At 41.1% G+C, this 17,853-nt stretch overlaps 1 protein-coding gene across 3 annotated transcripts in view; it reads left to right on the plus strand.

The window, feature by feature from the left end:
- Positions 1 to 7,755: 7,755 nt before the first annotated feature.
- The window catches only part of ACPP (acid phosphatase, prostate), a 43,473-nt gene continuing 33,375 nt past the window's right edge, over positions 7,756 to 17,853 (plus strand). For 2 of the 3 annotated variants that reach the window (XM_006770200.2, XM_015568114.1), the window contains exons 1-2: positions 7,759 to 7,961; positions 17,152 to 17,247. In XM_006770200.2, coding sequence (XP_006770263.1) covers positions 7,848 to 7,961; positions 17,152 to 17,247 — 210 coding nt within the window. In that variant the 5' untranslated portion in view covers positions 7,759 to 7,847. Of the gene's footprint in view, positions 7,962 to 17,151; positions 17,248 to 17,853 lie in introns of all 3 variants that reach the window. The other variant, XM_015568115.1, reaches the window with a different exon arrangement.

Consider the following 17,853-nt stretch of genomic DNA (forward strand, 5'->3'; position numbering starts at 1 on the left):
AAAAAACAAAGTGCCCTGTCACCAAAACATTTTGAAACCCTCTCTCAATTTGGCCAAGAAAAAAATTCAAATAAATAGTAACTAACTTATAAAATAATAATATAATCACAATGCATAAGAAACTGAGTAACCTCTAAAGCCATCATGAAAACTCATAACTTTAAGCTTTTTTATTATTGACCAAGAAAGAAAGCAAAAGTGAACTAAATGACACAACATGAAAAAAAAAAAAGAATAAAGCAGAAAGCTATGAATTAGGAGGTGGGGAAGAAAAAACAGAGACAAAGCTATAAATACATCTGAGATTTGAACCTTGAACCAACAACAAATAAATGGTTCACTGGCTCATATAATTTTTAAACAAACTTACATGTGAGAAAAAACTATACTTACACATAAATATAAAGGGAACTTGAAATATTATAAGAAAGCTGGATGAAATGGATTATTTTAATATAAATTTTCAAACTCATATAAAATATAAATTAAATATTAATATAAATGACAAAAACAGTGAAAGAAACGGAGTAAAAACAAGGAGACTAAAAAACACAGAGAAAATTGTTAAACAGCTCCCCTTTGAGAACTACACAATGCTCACTTCCTACTGGGGATAGCAATCAACTTCTGTCAAACTTACAAGGAACAAGATTTCACATGTTATTAAAATAGTTCCCAAGCATGAAAGCAAAAGAGGGCATTCAAACAGTATTTACAGAGCCAGGGTAACACTGACACCCAAATCTGAAAACGATAACAGAAAAATACAGACCAATATTTTATGAATACTATTTAAAAAACAAAAATAAAATGATAGAAATGGAACACAGTTGCACATGGAAAGAAAAATGCAAAAGGAATGATTGCAGCAATTTAAAGTTCCACATACTAAAAGATCAAAGGAGTTAAAATAATTTTTCCACAGATGTTAAAAATCTGTAGAATTTTCGATATCTATTCAATATATTTTTCTTAATTTTTTAGAGATTCTTAATAAAGCAGGATTTTTTAAATTCTATAAATGGGGAAGGTGAAGAAATGTGTGTTTGTATATGTGTGTGTGTGTTAAGTAAAAAATCCAGCTTCCTGCCTAACAGTAAAACATTAAAAATAGTTCCTTTAAAGTCATAAATGGGCTATAAGTGCCCCTATATCACAACTATTATTTAAAGTTATGTTTTAAGTACTAACAATTAAAATCAGAAAAGAGAAATAAGAAAAAGAAAACCCACACAACTAGGAATGTACTCTTAACCAACTTGTGCTGAATAAAAGATAAATGAGCAAACAATGAAAGTAAAGGAATGTGGAACTGTTGTAGCCAAGACCTCAAGTGGGCCCTTGGCACGGCCTGGTCGTTGCACTATATGTCCGTGGCGTATACTACCCAAGACATGTATTTCCCAACCCCTTGCTCCTGAAGCCTTTAAGACATTCTACGCCTTCCTTGCTTTCACTCATCATATAAACTCAATGCTTAACACACACAAACACAAAGTGGGGAAAACCCACATCTTCTTCCTCAACTTCTCCATCTATTTCCTCATTTTCAGCTCCTTTTCATGCAAAATTGTTCCAAAGAGTCCTTGGTGGCTGTTAGTTCTGTGTCCTCATTTCTCATTCCCTTCTCAGTCAGTTCTGAGTGTACTTCCATCTTCCCCACTCCACGGGCACTGCTCCTATTAGAGTCAACGCCTCCTCATCTTGCCCAATCCACTGGCCACTGCTTCTGTCCTCACCCTTCCTGTGCAAATACTCAGGGCTTTTGAAACAGTTGACTTCTTCCTCCATGAAATACTCTCCACCAGCTCCCATGACACTACTCTTCTGTTCCCTTTCAAGTCCTCATCAACACCCTTCCAGGTCCCTCCTGGTTGCACTCTAAAGGTTGGTATGCCACAGTGCTCTGTTCTTGGTCCTTTTCTGTTTACTTTTAAAAAACAACATTATTGAGGTACATATACTTACATATCATAACATTCATTTTAAGTGTACAATTCAATGATGTGTGGTAAATATACAGAGTTGTCCCAGCAAGATCCCTCTTGCTCACTTATAGCTCATTCTGGTATCCACTCCCAGCCTAGGTAACTTCTGATCCACTTTCTCTGTGTATAGATTGGCTTTTCCTTTTCTCTTTTGGTAATTTCTCTGTATGTGTTGTCATATAAGCCTGAGGCATTATATACTATCTCTATGTCCAGGATAACCACATTTATGTCAATAGCCTCAGTCTTTCTTCCAGACTCCAGACTCACATATCCACTCGCCATTCAACATCTCTGCTTGGATTGAAATGTTGCTTGTTTACTCCGCTTGGTATAGAGACTAAGAGCATGGTCTGCAGCAAGACATCCGGGATTTGAATCTTGGCTTGTCATTTATTAGCCGTGTGACCTTACCTTAAGCAAGTAACTCACTCTTTCTGTGCTTTAATTTCCGCATCTATAAAACAAAGTTTAATTAGAATACCTATTGCATGGTATTATAGCTATATTATAGGTATCGCAGAATTCCTCTATACCTAAATAGTGACAGCCATTTTGAAACCATAAATAGGGCTAATCTAAATGAGAGAGATGGTGAAAGAAGTAACCAGGATCTTGGTGATGTCCTTGAGCCCTAAATTAACCAAACCTGGAATATTCTACCACTGTTATATGAAAACACAGATGATTCTTCTGCACCTCATGGCCCAAAGCATTCTGATATGTGACCTTGGTAACAGCACCACTTCATCCAATTCTCAAGCCCAGCGCCTGGGAGTGCTCCTTGATTCCCACTCCCCCTCACACCTCCTATCCAAGACTGATCAGCTCTTCCCTCCATCCTCTTTTTTCCACCTCCCCTTGGTCCACCTTGATCCAAGCTATTTGTGCCAATGCTATAACCCCCTGGCTGTTCTCCTCGCTCCCTCATTTGCTCCTCTGAAATTCTCTCTGGACAAGTAGCCACAGTGATTTTTAACACATATCCCCCCCTTGATTAAAATTCCTCATTTGTCTCCCCGCTGCATTTAGAATAAATCCAGGCTCTTCACCAAGCAAACAAGACCCTGTGTGATTTGACACCTTTTCACCCCTCTGACTATATCTCCTCCCACCATGTTCACAAATCTCCAGCAGAGGAAAAGCAAGAAAACCACCTGCTGATTATGAGTTAAGTCAACCCACCAAGCTCCACAGGGAGAGCTCAGCTCCATGGGCTGAGTTTTACACACACAACAGGAACATATTGTCCAGTGATGCGGGCATGGCCCCTGGGATCATACAGCCTGGGTTCAAATCTTAGCTGTGTGACCACGGGCAAGTTGCTTAACCTCTTTGTGCCTCAATTCTTTTCATCTATAAAATAGGGATCATAATGTTTTTACAAAAAATGTTGTAGAGTAGTTGCCAGATTTAGAAAATGAAAATACAAGATGCCCAAATATTGCATGGAACATACTTACACTAAGAAATTATTTGTGCCCTGGTTGGGTGGTTCAGTTGGTTGACGTGTTATGCACCAAAAGGTTGCAGGTTTTGATCCCTGGTCAGGGCACAAATGGGAGGCAACTGAACAATGTCATGAGCTCTCTCTCTCTCTCTCTCATATCAATTAAAATAATTAATTAATTAATTAATGTAAAACAATGTCATCATTAAATATCAAAATTTTAAATAAAGACAGGATCAGCATTACTGTTTTTTCCTTTCACTTCATGCTCCATTAAGGCTTGGCAGGACACTGATTCTGATCTTATCTGAATCTCCTGAACTGGAATTTCTGGGAGCGAGGCCCAGGAATCTGTATTTCATTAAGCTTCCCAAGTGACTCTTACATGTTTTATAGTTAGAGAAATACTGGAAAGATGATCTCAGTTATAGCTTACTTTGATACTTTCCAATGACATAGTGATTGGTGATATGAGGGGATGTTTATCTAAATATTAAACAATAGTCATTTTATGCAAGGGCAGATAGAAGTACACACACACACGCACACACACAGTGATTGGTTTAGGGCAGTGGTCAGCAAACCACGGCTTGCGAGCCACATGCGGCTCTTTGGTCCCTTGAGTGTGGCTCTTCCACAAAATACTACGTGTGGGCGCGCACATACAGTACGATTGAAACTTCATGGCCCATGCGCAGAAGTCGGTTTTCGGCCTGGGCAAGTCTATTTTGAAGAAGTGGCGTTAGAAGAAGTAGGGGGTGTTGGTCGTCGGTCGGTGGGTCTGTCGGGACACAGGAGAGGCGGCGCAGGCAGGCTGCTGGATACACAGTGCGAGGGAGGTATATTGTTTTGAGGTATGGTCTCTGAGGTCGACCCCTTTCAACTCTCCCATCCACACTTGTCTATCTGAAACAAGTATACAAGATGAGTGTGGATGGGAGAGTTGGAAGGGGTCGACCTCAGCAAACGTACCTCAATCAGATTGAGGACGTTTTTAGCCAAGGCCAGCTTAGGAGTACCCTAATTAAGTTAATAACAATGTACCTACCTCTATAGTTTAAGTTTAAAAAATTTGGCTCTCAAAAGAAATTTCAGTCGTTGTACTGTTGATATTTGGCTCTGTTGACTAATGAGTTTGCCAACCACTGGTTTAGGGGAAAAGAACTTTTACTCTAAACTTGCCTTATATTAAATTTTCCTCAAAGCAGCTAACATAGCAACAAGGTTCTGAAGTGATAATTCGCCTTTATATTGACTGTTAATAAATCAATATTATTGAGTGCCCAAAGTCCATATGGCACTGAAAGCCAAATAATACAATTGTGAAGATGTAGCAAGTCAGAGAGTTCAAACATTGGCTTTCTACCTGGTGAACAGCCAATATACCTGCTAATGGGTTTCAACTCCAACCCCAGTCTCTTGCTATCAGAGGCATACTTAGTACTTTTATAGCCTTCCATCTACCAAAATTCATGAATTTTTTCTTCATAAATATTTGTTCATTGTCGTGATTCTGTGTTACACCACCCAGGTCTCTCTTATGAGCTGAAGGAGTAATTCACCCCAGCTCTTGGGAACTTGTCTGATATCACTCAGCTGTCAACTCCTTTGAGAAGTGTCCTGGCAGAAGGGAGCCACCTTACACAGGGCCAAACTCCCTGCCAGGAGCAACCTGCACCCAATGACTGGCGAATGTCGGAGTAAAAGGTCCTGTCCCTTCACCCCAATTCAGAGCAACTCCACAGGCCGTCCCTGCTGTAGAACTGTAGCAGGATCAGCAGGATTTCCTTCTTCTCAACCCTGCCCATTTCTCCTCCCCCTACCTTTGCTGATCCTGAGAACACTCCCTAATAAATTTCGCATATGCAAATCTCCATCTGGGTGTTTGCTTTCCGACGAACACAGCCTGATCCACTTATGGGACTTCCTAACACATACTAATTAGAGGTAGAACATATGACGAAAGAAATATCACAAGGAAACTAAGGTGATTCAGCCAGTAAGTTCTGCTAATCCTTGACAATAAAATGATTGGCAACCTTCATTGGGATGTCAAGGAAGACATCTCAGTATTTTTTCAAGTCTCACTTTCCATGCTATCATATCCATATGTTTACTAGTATTCCAGGTGACTCTTTAAGTCTTTACAAAGGCTTTGTGCGTTCAAGGTTCAAAAGACCAAAGGAGACTCTAAAACAGGTTTTATCTGAGTTGAGGTTCTTCAAACCCTACCAAAATTCATGAATTTTTTCTTCATGGTGTGCAGATCTGCATTTATAACCTTCTCCTCCCCTTATAATTTGATAATCAAAGTAGGAGTTTGGATGGGGACTGAGACAGAATTATAAACTACCCACTTATTCCAACTTGAATTAAGTTTGAATTGAGATGTGTTCAATTCAAGCAGCTTTTTGCTGTTCTTCTTTCTATAAGAAGTTATTGCTGTTGTTGTTCTTACTTGAAGGGCTAAAAGGAGCCCAGAGGAGGTGACAGAGGTAGTAGGGTTTGGGTTAGAAGGAGGGCTTATCTAACCTAGTACAACCTAACACAGGTAGGTTACAGAACCAGTGTGATTATCAGGAGGCACTAAAACTGTAGTCAGAACAGTATCAGGCATCAATCTAAGGGTGAGACAGGGAAGAAGACCAGAGAACAAGGAGCAGGCTGATCCTTGAGAAAATAAGACATTGAACAGAATCAGGTGTCCGGCACAATGTAAGGCCCGTGGTTCAGAACTAAGCCTGTGAACAGTAAGCAGGTACTGGCGCTTCCTTTCCAAGGTTGCTTGGCCCACACAGCAGGGATCAGTGTGGCAACTTCAGCTCTGCCCTGGACCACCTTTTTTCCCTGCGCTTATCTCCTCAAAATCTCACCCATTAGAAATGACAGTAGAGACTGGCAGGTGGAGAATGTGATGGCAAAGAGAGGCTCACAAGTCCCCTTCAATGTCTAACCCTAACCACACATGCTTTCACATTTCACATACATTTCCTCGCACAGAAGAACAGCTCTCCCACACACTGCATTCTGGGGCATCCTTGATCACATCACAACAGCACCCTCCCGTCACAGGTAAGCACCGTGTGCTGGGGAACAGGTAGTGGGGAAAGCATTGCTCTCCTCTGTTAATGGGGTGGAAGCATCAGGGACAAGAGCTCTGCTTGAAAATCCCATTTTAGCCTATGATTGGAGCTGACAGGATCAGAGAAATGGAAGCTAAGTTTCCTTAGTCCAGATTATCCTCTTCCATAGCTTCCCCGATGAGATCATGGCTGGAGAGGCCAGGGTATGACTCACCCAGAATGTCAGGCTCATGGCCAACGTTGGTGATGGACAGTAAAGAGTTCTGAGTTAGTTTGTTATTGTTGTTGGGCTGTGTCATGTTAGGAAATAAACTTTTAACCCTAATTTTGAAATATCACAGATGAGCCCCATATATCATACCGTCTAAGTATAAAATTGCTCTTGCTCTTCTGCAATTTAAGAATACCTCTACAGGCTACATGAGAGTTCTAGAAAAGGGAGTCACATGTAGCCTGGGTAAGAGACCCAAAATATGCCAGTACCTGTGTTACCCGTGAGACGAGGAGACCTCGGTTCTTGTCTTTTTGAAAGAAAGATTTCAATCAAGAGTCCAAGTATAGAAAAGCAAGCAAGAATGTATTGACCACAGCAAAAATATACTGAGGACAGTGAAACAAGGAAGGGCATAGAAGAAGTAACAGGAGAGCCTAGGCTGGGCTGCTTTGGCTCACTGGGAAGTCAGAGAAAAGGGGGCCTTGGCAACAGGTTCAGGGGGTTAGCCTGGGACTAGCTACCGCTGCCCGTTGCTCCCCGCGCCTGGTGGCCAGGGCAGCAAGCTTTCACCTTAACTTCTTACTACCGCTTTCCCTCTTCCACTTATCCTGGAATTTTCCTAGCTTCTTACTATCCTATTACACCACCAGTTTCTTCCATAGTTCACCCCTTAGAATTCTGGACTCCCAAAAGATGAATCATGACTGGCTTAAGGCTTCCAAAGCCGGGGTAAATCTTTTTCCCAAGTGACAGCCACAGCGCAAAAGCTGAATCACACCCCATCGAAAGGAAAGATAAAGCTAAACTCAAAAACAAAACAAAACAAAAAAACGCCTTCGAATTTGCTCTGCCACCTTGAGCTACAGCATTCCCTTCCCTGAGTCTCCTTCCAACTGAAATCCAGAAGATTGTGATCTCTAACACCTGGCCCCAAAATTAATCTGACCGTGCCAAACCCCGCCCCAAGCTACCTGGAGGTTTTACAAGTTAGGAGTCTGGCTCCTCCCAGCTCCTCCTTCTCTTTTAATTCTTGATTAAATAGCTTCCCCTTTAATGGCTTTTGCAGGGGAAGTTGCACCTCCTAGGTCCTGCCAGCAGCAGCTCTCCCCAGCATGACAGCTGCCCGGTGCCTGGGGGCCAGGGCAACCAGCCTTAGCTTCTTGCTTCTGCTTTCCTTCTGGCTTGACCCAGGTGTGGGAGCTAAGGAGCTGAAGTTTGTGACCCTGGTGAGTACTCTTTTCTCACTGCTTTTCTCTCAAAACTGTGACCAGCAGGGTCTGAACATCGAGTGTCAGGTTTCTGGTTACCCTTGTTTGTTGCCTTGGGGAGACCAAACTGGGAGAGTGAATAATCAGGTTTCGCAAGTTCCTGGGAGTGAAGTTTTAACGTGTGCTGATGCAAAGGTGTTTGGTTTGGGTATTTTTGCCTTTGCCCATGTTCCTCCTGTATCCACTTTCTTCACAGCTGCCTCAAATGCAGGCTCCTTTTGACAGCCAATCCAGCCGGTAGAAGAAGCCACAGAGTGGACGCTGTTTAGTACCAGGGGCTGAACTAGCTTCATTCCATTTAATGATGATTTGTTTGCAAACCCCCAAAAAACCCAGTCATTTCTGAGTGAAGAAATCCTTCTGTTTATCAGTAAATTTACAAACAGTGTTTGAAACAGAGAAGTGAAACTAAACTTAAGCGTTCTAGGATGACTTCCTGATACATCGATTTGTTTGACCACTGAAATCATGTTTTTCCCCACCCATATGTGTGTCAGGTTATGAGAAAAGGTGGCGGGGGGCGGGGGCGGGTTAAGGCTGCCTAATGCATGATGTTCGGGAAAGAAAATATACTGTTGGCACAGTTTTAAAAATAGAAAGAGTTTGCAAAATAAAGGGGATTTACCACTTTACATAGGAGTTCTGGAATGAATCCTTCTGTTGGTTTCTGTTTGTGTCTGATTTTCTCTGTATCTCTGTTTCTCTTTGATCTGTTTCTGCCCCTGACCCTTTCCTTGTCTTTCACAGGTCCTCTCCCTCTTTCTCTTTCACATTTTTCCTTTGCTCGTGAAAGTATGCTGATAAATATGTAGATTTTTCTCTCTGTAAGAATGTTCATGATTTATTTTTAGAATGTTCTTAAAAATTAAACATGACGTTCCTATTTTGTCAGCTTAAGTGTAGTCAAAACTCCTTTTCCTTCTATAAAAAAAAAGAAAATTTCATAGCCACGAGTTTATGCAAGTCATGATTCTTAGTCCAGTAAATCTTTACTAGGTCATGAGTCAACAATGAGAGAGAGAGAGAGAACCAGAGAAATATACCATCAATTTATTTACAGACGATTCACCAGCTGTCAGGCTCCTGTGCTGAAAACGCTGTGTAATATAGTGCACTACCATGGGAAGTTAGACTTTCAGTTACAGAGGGAAATCCATGCGAGTTAGACTTTTAGTTCTGTGCATGAGTTCCTTTGCCAACATGTGCATTGAGCAAGGGTGGGAATTGCAGAAATTGCCCTGCAATGCTGTAAACCTGTGATAAGCCAGTTCAGTAGTGACCTTCTCTGAGATATTACAGTCAACCCTCAGTGAACTGCCTGTGTTTGGGTCTCCTCCGTGTTTTACTACAGCCCAGGCCAACTTCCCTTGACTACCAAACTCTCCTCCACTCTTAGTTAACATAAGTTTAGGGAGTCCCACTTAAGTCTTCCCTAAGAAAAACCTTACAGAGGTAGTTCACTGGCAGCCAAAAACAATGAACAATTCTCACACAAAGCCAATGTTAACAATTTCTCCTACCACAGCTTTCTTCCATGAATGGCAGATGCAAACACTGTTCTGAGAGTTCAAAATGGATTATTTCACATAATCCTCCCAACCACCCTATAAAGTAGTGTTGCCAGGAGAGCACAGGATGTCCCGTGAAATTTTAATGTCAGGTAAACCGCAAATAATTTTTTAGTGTTAGTAGGTTCCATGCGATATTTGGGCATCTGGCAACCACCCTATAAGGTTTTTTATGATCCCTACTTTATAGATGAAAAAAATTGAGACACAAAGAGGTTAAGCAACTTGCCCATGGTCACACAGCTAAGATTTGGACCCAGGCTGTATGATCCCAGAGCCATGCCCTGCCTCACTGGACAGTATGTTCCTGTTATGTGCATAAAACCCAGCACCTGGAGCTGAGATCAACCTGTAAAGGTTTGGAGTGTTGTCTTAATTTATAATCCGCAGGTGGTTTTCTCCCTTTTCTTCTGTGATCCAAAATAAATAAATCTCCCCCAACTCGGAAAAGCTGTTCTTGGCAGGAAGGACAGGAGACTGGCCTTGGTCCTTGTTCTGTCTCATAAGCAGGGTCACCACATGATCCTCTAAAACAGGTTCACCAAAGTGTGCCCCATAGAATGCTAGTTGGACTAGCTATTGATAGACATTGCTTGGTGAAGTGGGTTTCAATAGTCAAATCAGCTTTGGGAATTGAGCATGCTTTAAATTGTGTTTCAAGGTCTCTTAAATGCAGGACTCCCATTATACTGTAGCTTTCAAAGAAAGGATTTTGTAAATTGTATTTCCTAAATTTTGACTTCAGAATCTACCTCCTTTTTTCCAGAGAGTATGCCGTAGGAAACCCTTAGAGAATTGCTATTTTTAAATTGTTGAATCCTAATGTACCAGCTTCAATAATTATCACTCATGGGCAATCTTGTTTCATCCGTATGCTCACACACTCCTACTGTAATCCTGTACATCATTATTCCATCCATAAATAGGGAGATGCCTTTTGAAAGCATTCTCTCTCCCCAAACAAGGGGAAAACCACAAGTTCAGGTGATCTCAGACAGAGATAAAAGCTCCTCATTCCACCAAGGTTTTACAAAGAAAGAGATGATGAGTCACCTCAGCCTGCACTTCAAAGGGTTGAGGGTTCGATACCCGGCCCCAGTCAGGTGGAGTGTGGGAGACAACGAATCAATGTGTCTCTCTCACATCCACATCTCTGTCTGTCTCTCCTTCTCCACGCTCCCTACCACTCTCTCTAAAAATCAATGGAAAAATATCCTTGGGTGAGGATTAACAACAAAAATGAGAGTCACCGTATAAGCTCTTCTTATTCTTTATTGTTAACCTTGCAAAATTCTTACTCAGGCCATAGAATATCCTGTAAGAAAATAGCCTCTAAATCTTAAGCACAGTATCTCTACACTGGGATGAGTAACTTCCACACTGTGGTTGGGCAAATTCAAATGAGGCTGGCCATCATGCTTTTCCAGGGACCTCAGACCTTCAGGGTTCTTCCTCACTCCTCCGGGAAAGGAAACATTGGCAAGTTACTCCTCAGGTGGGCAGCCCAATACTGTTCTAAATTCTCTAGTGCTATGTGCCAAAATAAAAGTGGAAAGAAAGCCATACCTAGGAAAACGTTAAACTTTCACTGATTCAAGTTCCAGAATCACTTACCTGATATGAGACCACAGACAGGCCACTGAATCCAGCTGAGTCTCAAGTTTTCCCCAAACTTAAAGTTGGGGAGAATGACCATAACTAGACTTCCTACCTCACAGAGTTGTCTTTAGGTTCAAATGTCATGACATCCATATGAAAGAGTAACCACGTTACAAATGTGAAGTCATCAGCTGAAACAGAAGCTTCCCAACCTTTTGGATAAAATCTAGCTGATCTTTAATTATTCTTGTTTAAAATTGTGGTAAAGTGCACAGAACATAAAATTATTCCCATCTTAACCATTTTAAGTGTGCATTTTGGTGGCATTAGGTGTATTCATATTGCGGTGCTACTATTAAAACCATCCAACCCCAGAATTCTTTTCATCTTTCTTTTTTAAACACAAAAACAATTGATTTAATTATCACAAATATTCTTCCAGTGAAAGCACTTGTCTAAGATAATGTATTTTTAGACAATTACAAATAAGTAATACCTCTCTTGATACACAGTTATCTTGCTATAAAATTTGGAGGGACATATTGATAATATATCTATTTGCTCTGAATTACAAAGCTTGGATAAATGTTATATCTTTTTCATTGAATATATTACTTCTTACCTCAGTTTTTTGTTTGTTTGTTTCTGTGGAATTAATTCTTTTATTTTTTCAAAAAATCTTTATTGTTGAAAGGATTACATATGTCCCAACTTTTTTCTTTTTCTTTTTTTTAAATATATTTTTTATTGATTTCAGAGAGGAAGGGAGAGGGAGAGAGAGATAGAAACATCAATGATGAGAGAGAATCATTGATCGGCTGTCTCCTGCACGCCCCCCACTGGGGATCGAGCCCACAATCCAGGCATGTGCCCTTGACCAGAATCAAACCTGGGACCTTTCAGTACGCAGGCCGACGCTCTATCCACTGAGCCAAACAGGCTAGGGCTGTCCCAACATTTTTCATCTTGAAAACAGAAACTCCATACCCTGTATACAGCAACTCCCCATTCTCCCCTCCCCTCAGCCCCTGGCAACCACCATCCTACTTTCTGACTATGAATCTGACTACTCTATATATTTCATATAAGTGAAATCATACAGTATTTGTCCTTTTGTGAATTACTTGCCTTACTTAGCATGATGTCCTCAGGGTTCTAGATAATCCTTTATTATTTTTGAGCTTATAAACTTAATAAAATACAAATTGTACTTTCTAGTTTATAAAATTAATAAGGAAACTTGGTAGTTAAGCACATGTGTAACTGAAAGGGATCCAAGAAAAGGGAATGTAAGATACTAGATCATTATCTACACTATAACCTTAGACTACCTAGACCCTTAGACTAACTATGTCACCTCTTTGTACTCAAGTCTTACCCACTATGAATTATAATTCATTTTCTCTTGGAGGTGGCACATCTGCAGTATGGTTTGAGGAAGGAAAAGGCAGGAGGGGAGGACAGGGAGAGGATGCTACCACAGTTCAGGAAAAGCACAGTAAAGACCTGAGTTGGAAAATAAAGGATGAACTTCTTTAAAAAAAAAAAAAAATTGTGAAGGCAGAATCCCTATGAGTTGAATAATAAGGAAAAAAAGAGAAACCAAAATTACTCTGAGTTTTCAATTTTGGTTGCTGGAAAGATGATGAGGTCATGGAGGTGGGATATATATGAGGCATTAAACATTTGAAAGTCTTAAAAATTAATATGAACTATAAACACCGAAGAAACTTACAATACTGTGTACTACACAGCACACCATAGCATCGTGTTTAAATGTGCAGACCACCTGAGTTTGATTACAGCTCTACCCCTTACTAGCGGTGTGGCTTTTGATGAGTAACTTAACCTTTCTGTGCCTCAGTTTCATCATCAGTAAAATGGGGATAATAGTACTTCATGGAGTTGTTGTGAGTCTTCATTGAGTTAATACTTAGAAGTGCTTATAAGCCTGTCTGGTAAATGCCCCAAACATTGTAACTATTATTAACATACATACACTTACATAATACATACAATTATCCCATGTGTGCTTTTTGTAACATTCATAACCAGTTAATTAAAATGCCAGGATTTGTTTTTCTTTTCTATTCTTTTTGTTCTAAAAAGGATAAAGTATTTACATGTCTTTTTTTCTTTTAAGTTTGTTCATTTTTCTTCCCAGCTTTGGGTCCCTGGCCCAATAAAAACTAGAAAAAATAAAAATTTAAAATGCGACTCAAGAGTTAAACAGAATTTATTCACTCCAACCACGGTCTGACTTACTGATCCACTGACTTACTTGTCCTTTCCTTCATAACTTTTCTCTAGAATAAGACTGGCGACTGCCCTTTTATTTGCTTTCATCTTAATTGTTCATGTTTGAACAATACCTTAGAACACAGGCAGGAACTTCTCAAGGCCTATAAATGTTATCTTCTGCTTCTATCAAAGTAAGAATCGCAGCTACCATATTGTGAGCATCCACTAGATGCTAGGCTCTTACATTTGTATTTTGAATCCCCCAAATGACCCAGCAAGGCGTGTAATATTATCTTGGTATTAAAGAGGAACTGGAACTTCTTTGGGACATACTGGGTGCTGGGGACTCCAGCTGTAACTGTCCGGAGCCACGCCTACAAATTGGTTGGCATCTAAAAGAGGGACCAGGGAAAACTCTCTACTGGCAAACAAAACCAGGGCTCTGGCCTCCACTCACGAACAACCCTCCAGGGTCTCTCCTGGGCTCAGTGGCCCCCTAGGCCTACATGTCCTTCACAGGCATCTCGCTGGGCAGAGTGCGGGGCATCTTGCTGTGTGGGAGCATGTGCGTCCTGTGTGCCAGCACTGTGTTGGGGATATAGCGGTGCCCATGACAGCAAGGCTTCTACTGCCAAGGAATTTAGGGGGAGAAGAGATGCCAGATACACATACACACAAAACCCAAGAAAATAGGGGAAAAAATAGAACCGGGGGAAGGGAGAGAGATGGAGCAGGAATTACTTTGTAACCTGTGGTCAAGGGGAGGCCTCTCCGCAGAGGGTGCCTTTCCCAGGACAGATGTGAATTAGCGACTGTGTGTGTGTATGTGTGTGTGTGTGTGTGTAATCTTCCCCTACCTCCCCCTCCTCCAGCCCCAGGGGAAGAAGTAGAAACAGGCCATTTGAGGCAGGTAGGACATCAACACTCTGAGGCTGGAACAAATTTATTATATCGGATGGATGGGCCAGCAGGAGGGCTTGGTGACTAACCACGTTTAGCAAAAATGTAAGGTGAGAAGATTATGGTGGGCAGGGCCAGATCAGGTAGGATCTTGTGAGCCAGAGTAAGGAAATTATAATTTTATGCAAAGAGCAATAAGAAATGATATAATGCCTGAAATTATATGATGTCTGAGCGTAGGCAGGGGTTCACTATAACAATCTCTACTTTTGTATATCTTTACGATTTTCTGCCAAATAAATTTAAACAGAATGAGAGGATTCTAAGCAACCAAGTAACACATTCTGATTGACTTTTTTTTTTAAAGCACTTGAGGTCTGCCTGGCCGCGGTGGCTCAGTGGTTGAGCGTGGACCTATGAACCAGGAGTCATGGTTCGATTCCCAGTCAGGGCACATGCCTTTTTGGTTGTCACAAGTGGGGAATGCTACTGTCATCTAGTGGGCATAGGCTAAGGATGCTGCTAAACATCCTATAAGGCATAGGGCAGCTCCTCACAAGGAACTAATTACCCAACACAAATGTCAACAGTACTGAAGCTGAGAAAACAGGGAAATGAAACAATGTGGAGTTTATAATCTATTGAAACCATATAACAACTCTAGTTACTCAGATCTGGGAAAGTGTTTTGCATGTACTATTTTGGGAAGTAAAAGTCTGAAGTGTGTTTCTATTGTGATAAGAGAAGCACTAATGTTTAGCCTCAATAATCTCTGGTCATAACCAAGTCACTCTAGGTGACAAATAACTGCAGGTGCTCATCGGAGAATATGTGGCCCTTCTTCCTGCCATGAGGGCACCATTTATTACAGTAATTCCTTACCTGACCCAGATGGTTTTTTAAGGCCCACTGCACCATTAGCCCTGTATTTGCTGTGGCCTGTTCTAATGAGATTTTACTTTAGGGAAGCGATTTTCTACCTTTCTCATCTCATGGCACACATAAACTAATTACCAAAATTCTGTGGCACACGCCAATCTGATTTTTAAAAAATAGGTATACTTTTGATTCATTCACACCAAACAGCTATTGTTGTGTTGGCTGTTGTCATTTTTTTTTTACAATCTAAGGGGAAAGAGGTCAGTGTCCCTGACTAAATAGCCAGGTATTGCATGTTTTAAAATTTCTTGAGCACACCTGTTGAAAATTGCTGGTTTAGGGACCAAAAGATCAGTTTTCTTCAGACACCAGAGACACAACCAAAGTCTTAGAACCTCCCTCACGGCCTCAAAGATGGCTAAAGCTTTGATACTCTTTCTTATTCAGTGTCTACTGAGCTCTTTTACAGAATTTCAAAAGAACAGCCTCCTGGCTTTCTTTTCAGTGGAGCATCTTAGCCAGGTAGTATAAGTGAAAAGTGCAATTAAATGTGTGTGCTGGCATCAATGTAGACTTCATCTTGTTGTTGTTGTTGTTGTTGTTGTTGTTCTTCTTCTTCTTCTTCTTCTTCTTCTTCTTCTTCTTCTTCTTCCTCCTCCTCCTCCTCCTCCTTCTTCTTCTGGTTAATCCTCACCCACTTCAGAGAGGAAGGGAGAGGGAGAGAGAGATAGAAACATTGATGATGCGAGAGAATCATTGATCAGCTGCCTCCTGCACAAGGATATTTTCCCATTGATTTTTAGAGAGAGTGGAGGGGGAGAAATAGAGAGAAACATCAATGTGAGAGGGACACATGAATTGGTTGCCTCCCGCATGAGTCCTAACCAGGGTCAGGAATCAAGCCTGCAACCGAGGTATGTGCCCTTGACTGGAGTTGAACCCAGGACCTTTCAGCTCGAGGGCCGACGCTCTATCCACTGAGCCAAACAGGATGGAGCCATCTTGTACTTCTTGAGTGTTTTTTTTTCCCTATCTTTTGTTTATAAAATAACTTTGTGTTTGGCTTGGTATACTGCTCAGAAAACATATTATAATCAAGGTTTCAAAAGTTCAGGCTGCACCCCAAAGAGTAAAATGGGCACTCAAAATAGCATGACATACCAACCAGTGGGGCTCAGTAGTTGAGCATCAACCCATGAACCAGAAGGTCACAGTTCGATTTCTGGTCAGGGCACATGTCTGAGTTATGGGGTGTGCAGGAGGCAACAGATCAATGATTCTCATCATTGATGTTTCTATCCCTCTCTCCCTCTCCCTTCCTCTCTCTGAAATCAATTTAAAAAAATAGCATGACATGTGTACATGTCCAAAGTATGTCCTTAAAGTATAGAGAATTCGCTCTTCTCATCTCCCCGCCGCAATTCCTTTACCTCCAACCTCCTAAAAACTAAAGTATCATTGATGCAAAATAGTTGCAATTTCTATGAAGCATTTTATTATAGGCAAAAATGTTGACACCATTATTACTGTAACCACAATTAAGGGAAGACTACTCCTCATCAGAGTGCATCTGCAATAAAGAGATCTTACTGAGCTTTGTGTTCCTTCTCGTCCTGTCCGATGCACAAACCAGTCTCCATCTGCGGATGGTCTGCCTCCTAACGGCTAATCATTTGTTACTTGCTTTACCTGAGACACAGGAAAAGTGTTAGTGATTTTAGAACAATGGTTCTTAACCTACGATTTACCTGGGAAGGTTTTTAAAATCCTGATGCCCTGGCCGTACCCCAAATTCATAAAACAAAATCACTAGGAGTGGCTCAGAATATTTTTAACTCCCCAAGTGATGGTATGAGCAGCCAAGATTGAGAACCAGTGGTTTAGAAAAATATCTATTATGATGAGTAGAGGCCAAATACCAAAATGAAATTTATAACATTACTGTCTTAATCTATTTTCAGGTTTTTAGGCATGGAGACCGGAGTCCCATTGAAACCTTTCCTAATGACCCCATTAAAGAAACCTCCTGGCCGCAAGGATTTGGCCAACTCACTCAGGTTGGTTGGATTTTTAGCTAAAGTTGGTGATAAGTCTCAAAGGAAACTAAACATTGTGGGGTTTGTAATCCACCGAAACCATAAAACCACTTTCGTTACACAGATCTGGAAAAATATTTTGCACAATTACGTGGGATCTAAAAAGTCTCAAATGTGTTTCAATTGTGGAACAAGAGGAACTAATGGTTAGCCTTGTTAATTTCTGGTCATGTCCAAATCAGCCTTAGTGACTAATAACTGCACAAAAGTATATAGAATTTCCTGTTTCAATTTTAAAAAATATATTTTTATTGATTTCAGAGAGGAAGGGAGAGGGAGAGAATCATTGATCAGCTGCCTCCTGAATGCCCCCTATAACCCATAACCCTGGCATGTGCCCTTGACCTGGGACCCTTCAGTCCACAGGCCGACACTATCCACTGAGCAAAACCAGCTAGGACCCAAATTTGATTTCTTATCAGCTAGATATGTTGGGTTTAAGCCTTCTTTTTAAGGGGTCACTTACACACAGAAAGTCCTACTTCCCTACAGAGCGCCGAAGGAGAAGGTGAACTGCGAAACAGAGGCAAATGTGGTCTCTGCTCCATGCTCCAGTGCCCGCCACCC

This window comes from Myotis davidii, unplaced genomic scaffold, assembly GCF_000327345.1.
Source record: "Myotis davidii unplaced genomic scaffold, ASM32734v1 scaffold962, whole genome shotgun sequence".
Lineage (NCBI taxonomy): Eukaryota > Metazoa > Chordata > Mammalia > Chiroptera > Vespertilionidae > Myotis > Myotis davidii.